Raw genomic sequence first — 7,745 nt, 5'->3', positions numbered from 1 at the left:
TGCTTTCCCGTGGTACTGACGTATGATAGATTGATGGCCACACTGTAGTCCATGGTGAAACTAAACTCTGGGAACTGACAATTCAACAGGCTAAATTCCAAGGGGGAGAGCTCAAAAACAGTTCAGTAATGCCTTACTCTATAACAGGGATGTGTACCAATAAATATAGAAAAAAAATTCCATACAATTTATATTATAACATGGGAGAAATAATGAGCTGTACAGATATCAACAGAATTTTAACAAGTTTCTGTAATATACTCAAATTTTAATATTAAAAAAATATATAGTGAGTGATATAAAAGGGATCTGCTACACTGTTAGACTTGAGAATTAGGAATGACTGATAATCATGTGTCAACAAAACATAGCGGGTAACGGTGGGGGATACAATATATATCTCAGGCATTGTGTGAAGAACAAAGAAGCCATCTGCTTTTTGTTTCTTTATGGTGAGGAATAATATAATACCATTACTGTATATTGATGATAAATAGTGATGAGGAAATAAACTGTGTACCTCTCATGTTCATGTGACCCTTAAATATGAGTACTCCTTTGTCCTAATGCATCTGACTCTCAGTTACTGTCTCTGAAAACTTTATATCATGTTTACTAGATTTTTTTCCCATGTCTAATGTATGTACAACAAAATGATGGACGAAACTCAGGAGAGAAAGCAGTAATCAAATACTCTACCCTGCACCTGTAAAGTATATTGGTTACTTAATTCTCTCATTGTCACATTAACTCTAGCATTCTATTTGGGTTAACACCAGACTTCATGCATCTTAGAGTGAGCCACAAGAGCCTAAGAGTGTTCATACTGATATCCATTAACCTTCTCATGGTCGTATCTATTCTTGGAATTTATTCTAATTCTTGATTACTTTTGTCATGTAAGAGTGAATCATAATCAGACTGCGGGTGTCAATACTGATATCATTAACGCTCTCATGAGCGTTGTCTTCTCTCATAATCTATTCCAACGAATGTTAGTTGACTTTCTTCAGCTGAGTGAGTCATAGGAGAATTAGTGACTGACCCCTGTGGCCCCATAATCTACAGAAGACACAGACTCAGTAAGGGAGGAACTATGGGTGATGGGGGAGTTGAGGTCCCGGCAGTAACCATCGTTGCCACGGTACAGACAGTAGTGCTGGATCATGAAGAACACATCAAACACCACTGAGAACAGACCCAGACCGAACTTGGTGGGGTCACCAAAGATGGAGGACCAGTCGTTGTAGTTGTAGGCCAGGATGAACATCTGCATTATGGACAGTGTCCCACCGGTGAAATCCAGCAGAATGTTGCCAATACTCCAGCCCGAAGTGCTCTTGCGGCGGTAGTTGTAATATGCCTGCATGTATACATACCAGTCAGTTATCCTCCTCCTATTCATTATCATCATAACCATCATCAATGTCCTCTGCCATCTGTCCCCTCTCAAACTCATGTCCTCCTTTCTTGTATATATACCCCTTACCCCCAATCCCTCCATCTCATCTTCTTTCTCCTCCTTCCCCCTCCACCACACTAACATACACTGTCCTTGTCAGACTCTTAATCTCCATTCTTCATATTTTTGTGACACTGAAACAAATGATGAAAAATACAGTAAAAGAAGTATGCAATGAACTTTCCATCTTGTTCCTGATTGCGAAATGTGAAGTGTAGTGCAGTCTGATAATTTCCCATCCTCACAGGTGTTTCAGAACTGAAGGTCATGAATTAGAGACCAAAATACACTTCTCCCTTCTGATGCCTTAATCTCTTCAGCCTGGAAACAACTTTTATCTTTAATTCTTGTTGGAATTATTTATTAATTTTTGAGGAGGGAATGTTGGAGAGGGGCACCTTCACACTGTGGCACCAATACTGTATAAATGAGTGGCAGAGCTACCAGGTTGTCCAAATATTTCTTAGTTCCATCTCTGTTCTCCATAAGAAGGATGGTGTACTGCAGGAAGAGGGCAACTTCAACTTGCAGTCCACCAGGCTCATTTTCAGATTAGCCTGGGGTTGCCACCAATACTACTGCTACTACTATTTATTGTAAATAGCAATGGAACTTTAACAAGCAATAATTTTACAATTAAATTTGGATTTAAACTGCAAAAAACATATACAAAAAGTAACATTTCGGTACAATGAGAACTTACCCTATTGCATATTTATTTCATACCCATTTCCTATTACCTGTAGAATACAACTGATGATTGACAAAGAGCTTGAAATAAGTGACAAAGTATTAGAAGTCAAGCTAAGTGATACATAGCAAGAACTTACCAGTACTGTAATAATTTCATACTTGTTTCCTCTTACCTGTGGAATATACTTGAAAGTGATGAAGATCTTGACATAGAAAACAAGTAGCTACAGTATAGGAAGTCAAGCCAACTGCTAAATAACAAAGACATTCTATTCATTCATATCTGTTCTCTCTTACCTGGGGAATATACTTGATAAGAGTGATGAAGAGCTTGACGTAAGAGACAAAGTATAGGAAATCAAGCCACATGATCACATATGCCAGCTTGAGGATAAACATCACCACTGACACATACACGATTCCACCAAAAATCCCCTTGGCGATCTTTGATACTTGCTGGTCCCCTCGCTCATACATCAGGCACTGCACAACCTGTAACAGCACCAGTGTTTATCATTATCATTGTCTTCCTACCAAAAATGCCGTCATCACAACAATCACTACGAATATCACTATATCGCGGTTCATCACCTTAATCTTTTCAGTGCAATGACATATACTGTTTTACGCTTGCCACTTCCAGATGACTTTGTTCAGCTTAGTGCGGACCACTAACAGTGAAAGGTAACTGAAAGCTATATCTAACCCCTCCAGAACTTGAAAAAAAATATATATATATCCATTTACACCTGAACAAAACTGTCTAACACTAATAGGAATAAAACAAATAACATCTATGCCTCCAGATTCAAGGAGTTAACTCAATGGAGATTTCCATCCCTTTAAGGTTTGCTTCCCACAGCTCAAAAGCAGAATAAGACCATGCTCCAGCTCTAGCTATTTCTTTTCCACTGCATTTCTTCAAGCCTAGCATTATATTTTAGTGTTAATCTCCAATTATATCTCAACATTCTAGATGGAGAGATAGTACGGTAATAATAACTGAAGTTCAAGTGGGCAGGGGATACCACCACCCTTATCACAATCACACACATCTCTTGTACCATCATTATAGCCACAGTCACTATTAGCTTATCAGTATTGCATCTTTCTGTCATAACTAATACACCAATCCACTTTTTTCTTCTACTAAACTGAATAGTATGACTGGACTGCTAAAAGAACTTAACTTCATATATTCTACTACTGTTACTTTTACTCATAATTTAACCGTAGCTAAGAGTAATTTTTTTGTGGGCCAGTGTTAGAACAACCATTTGTATCTATGAAAACTGTGTTTCATATAAGATTTGCATTGCAATGACACTGCTGTCTTGACATCGTTTTCGTTTTTGAAGGCTCCAACATGCTTGCATGTGTCAGCTTTGGTCACCTTATGGTGGCTCTCCATGCTGCTCGTTCTCTAGCAGCTTCCCTATTTAGTCCCTTAACCCTGAGGTCACACTCAGTGGCCTCGTCCCAGGTCTTTTTCGGTGTACCTCTCACTACCCTACTCCCAGCATTAACACTTCTCACTTTCTACACCCAGTTATCATCCCCTATCCTCTCCAAATACCCAAACCATCTCAAGCTACCTCTCCTTACCACAACACCAATACACTCAAGTCCCATCCTACGGTACCTCAACTCTTCCATCGTAAGCCTAGCCCCCCCCGGCCTTGCACTCAAGGATGCACCGCACATCCACCTAATAAGTGCCATTCCTGCACGTCTGAGCCTGCAAATATCCTCCTCCTTTACTGCCTAGGTCTCATGAACTTTTTATTATCTGTGAAAAGAGTTTCTTTAGATTGTGTACATCTTTGTACTAAATCACAAGGAACTTTTCAGTGTGGACACTGGACTTATTGTAGCTAGCTATCAGTACTGTATTTGTTTTTGTTATTAAAATGCTAACAAAATTACTTAAATTACTTACATACCATACACCTGGGAAAAAAAGGCAAATAGCTATTACCAGAGCATATACTGTAAGCAGTCTTTTTTGACATACTACTTTCCTTGCAAATCTTAAGTAGTTAATATGAGAAAAATTGCCTCATAAAGTTACACTGTCATCTATGAAGTGGATCTGCCAGTTTCTCCCAACTGTAGCTATATGAAAAGTTGTGGCATAGTCAAACTCATCCCTTATGTATAACATGGACTGCCATACTGATACGTTTGAAAATCTATCTGAATAACTGTACAGTATTAGGCATGGGGTGTACTTTTTTAACACTCTGCAATTTTGGACTCACTAAAGTTATTCTGTTTTCTCTGATTCACCTAACTCATCATACCTAACTAAATTAACTGAATAAACCTACCACAACTAAACAGATTATAAAAAATGTAACTAATATAAGCAAGGAATGTGACTGTCTTTAACTGCAAGATACCAAATTTTCTATCACAGTTTTTTTTGTCATCGCTACAATGCAAGAGGCTGATTTACATACCTGGATGACACAAGCAAAGAAAGCATGGACTGCGAAGATGACGTCATTTAGCTGCACCGGCATCACTCCATAGGGATGGCGGTGGAAGTACTGCTGCTTTATGAGTGGGGCCCAGAAAAGACAGATGTTAAAAATGCTGTACATGAAAAACCCCAGTGTGTTCAAGGCTAAAAAGTCAAAATGCAGGCCTATGACACTCCTCCTCCGCCAGTTGCTGTAAGTTTGAGGGTAGAAAGAAACAGACCAGGCCACAAAGTAGATCCAGCCCACAACATCGCTCAGTGTGTCCAGATCTTTGGTGTGTGAGACGGACACCAGCACATAGTCGTCCTTGAAATCCGTCATGTTCGGCTGGGTTATGTTGACCACCAGTGCAGCGTGTCCGGCGTCAAATGCCAGCAGGGTTATGGCGTGAGTTTCGTTAATGATTCCTGGCTGAAGAGTGATGTTCGGAGGAAGTTCCAAAATTTTGTGTAGCTTACGTTGAAAGATCAGTGTCACCTCATCCTCTAGTGTGCCACTGATGAAGAGACTTACGTTCTTTTCCTCGTTAACCACCAAACTAACATCTTCAACACTAAACTCACACGACAATTTATTATCCGCCACATCCAGCGGCTCTTCAGGTGTGGCAACAAGTGTGAGCACAGGTGTTCCAAATTGGTAAATCAACAGGAAAACTGACACGAGGAAATTACTCCCACGGGTTACAGACGTGGATGCCATGGTGCCCTGGGGTCCTCAAAGATCTCTACGTGTTGGAGAGCAGACAGCGAGGCTCCTACCCCATAGCCACATATGCACATACTGATAAGAAAACCATGAAAAATTATCCCTGTGGTGCCCCTCCCACCCAACGCACGGTCAGCTGACTACTGGTAAACATAGCACAGACTCACTACGGCCGGGTTGTGTAATCGCGCTCAGATTGTATCACGTACTTTGGAATTATACCACTCAGGAGGTCAATGGTCAGGAATTATTCTTGCTGTTGATTACAAAACTAGAGATAAAATACTTTACCATTTATATAAGGCTTTGTTTCATGTATGGTTTAAAGTACTTTACATTAAATCCTTGACTGAAGTGACTGTTTTCAGCGTCACAGAGCTAATACATTTATTCAACAAATAAACATATATTTTTCTAGTTATCTAATTCCTCATAAGTAAAAAGTTGAAAATTCCATCACTTAAGATAATGAAGTTCGCCCAAAAATGGGTTAACTATGACAGGCAACATCAAATGGTGATGAAATAATTGTTCCTGAGACCTCATCTTTCTTTATGGCGAGTAAAATAGTCTGGCGTTAGCCAGAATAATACTGACAAGTCATCTCCTGAAGTTTAAAGGTTAATTTCATGTTAATGGTACGAGAAATAAATACGTAAGTTTGTCCTAAATCGTGTCATTAACACGTCCGCACATTTAGAGGGCTAACTACGTTATGCTTCTTTTCTCTTCCCTTCTTTTCGTCAGAAATACCGGTGCTGACCTTGTCACACCCATCTCTGCTGACCCTCTGCCCCCTGTTTGGACACGTACAAATCCTGCTGCCCATTATCCTATACGCCTACCACTGATGCTGACCGTCCACTTTCCTCTCCTCAGTTCTCCATCATTGAAATCCTTAACTAAGTGGCCCGTCCTCCCCTACCCATTCTGTACTAGTTTATACTGACGGTTGCGTCCTCGTTTATGGTTCGGCGGGGGCTGCTTGCCTTGCCTAGTCTGCTTCTCCCATCTTCCCCACCTTCCACCGTCTCCCCAACTAGGCCAGCAGTACCCAGTATGAACTACCTGCTCTTAACTCTGCCCTTGACTTCCTTCTCTCTTAAAAACTCTCAGGCCTAATCAGCGATTCCCAAGCAGCTCTCGCCCTTCTCCACAACCCTCATAGCCTGCCCTCTCTTCTCCAGCTTCCATCCAGCACTATGACAACTATCATTGGGTGAATCACAACTACGGCAAGTACCCCATCTTCACCCATGACTGTGATGTTGATGTCGCCCGCTTTTGCCTGGGGTATCGCTCTTCGGTGAAAGTCACTCTCGACCAGCCACCGACAAGCCCCCTGTCTTACTGTTTTCTGCGTCTGCTTCAATACAAAGCTTGATGTACTATGGGGACAGTCTCACCCTCTATCCTAACTTCCTGTGTGAAATTCACCGGGTCGGTCAGGATCACTTGATGGTCGCGATCGTCAGCTTTTACCCTCCCGGAAGGAAGTTGAGAGCTCATATAGCCTAGTTCGATCTAAGGGCAAGGCTGTGACCTTCACACACTCACACACTCGTCCCACTTCGTCAGTGAAACTTTTTCGCAACCTGAGCGAGGCGCGAACTCCCGTCCACCAGATGGCGAGCGAGAACGTTACCACTGAACCAGTGTGTGTGTGTGTGTGTGTGTGTGTGTGTGTGTGTGTGTGTGTGTGTGTGTGTGTGTGTATCGTATATACATGTCTATGTGTGTATGTGAACCTGTGTATGCATATGTGCAGAGATACCAAGTTAGAGGCAACTGAAAGAGGGAGATTCCGAAGTCTAGTAGACTAAGGGAGATTCCTGTTCACTGGTGTGGCCCGCAGCGACTGAAGGGTGCTGCCATGCTATGAGGTTCTGGGGGCATGCCCCCGGAAAATTTTGAAACTTAGACGTCAAATAATGCATTTTGGTGACATATTGTGCAGAAAAGTAGGCGTTATATTTTGTTTCTATATTAGGTACTAGAACTCAGATTACAGATCACATTGCTGTTTGATATTTGTTTGTCCAGAGAAAACCCACAGAAAATCACCACCTAAAGGCTGTCAGGTCAGGCCTTGAGATAGATGTTTTCAGACGACCATGTTAATGTTATCTCCAAAAATACTAACCCAGTTCGACACGATCTGTAACTTTGTATAAACGCCGTCTTCATATTACTGTACAGGAAATACGTGCTAATGAGAATGGATGAACTATTATTCCATGTCCGATACTACAATCCTATCTCTGATCCTTCCGATTTAATGGTGTGCACAGGTTTACAAATAGATTTATCTGGTTTTATACCGCTTGCCCACAGATAACCAGCCTGGTGGTAAGTTAGGCCGAGGAATTCCCTGCACCACAGACAAAGAGAACAGC

At 41.3% G+C, this 7,745-nt stretch overlaps 1 protein-coding gene across 1 annotated transcript; it reads right to left on the bottom strand.

The window, feature by feature from the left end:
- Positions 1-1,033: 1,033 nt before the first annotated feature.
- On the bottom strand, positions 1,034-5,343 carry LOC145400814 (cystinosin-like). Its single transcript, XM_080273250.1, has 3 exons — positions 4,618-5,343; positions 2,453-2,647; positions 1,034-1,363 (listed from the first exon to the last, which is right to left on the bottom strand). Exons 1-3 carry the CDS (start codon positions 5,341-5,343, stop codon positions 1,034-1,036), a joined length of 1,251 nt encoding a protein of 416 aa, XP_080129376.1.
- Between the last annotated feature and the right edge of the window lie 2,402 nt (positions 5,344-7,745).

This window comes from Coenobita brevimanus, chromosome 53 (genome assembly GCF_032717465.1).
Source record: "Coenobita brevimanus isolate Jiangsu-jjx chromosome 53, ASM3271746v2, whole genome shotgun sequence".
In the NCBI taxonomy this organism is placed as follows: Eukaryota; Metazoa; Arthropoda; class Malacostraca; order Decapoda; family Coenobitidae; genus Coenobita; species Coenobita brevimanus.
This window is presented reverse-complemented; position numbering and strand designations above follow the sequence as displayed.

Coding starts and splice junctions, on each gene's coding strand:
- LOC145400814 (XM_080273250.1), bottom strand. CDS start 5,343: ATGGCATCCACGTCTGTAACCCGTGGGAGTAATTTCCTCGTGTCAGTT. Junction 2,648..4,617: donor TCTTTGCTTGTGTCATCCAG/GTATGTAAATCA, acceptor GTGCTGTTACAG/GTTGTGCAGTGCCTGATGTA. Junction 1,364..2,452: donor TTATCAAGTATATTCCCCAG/GTAAGAGAGAAC, acceptor GTATACATGCAG/GCATATTACAACTACCGCCG.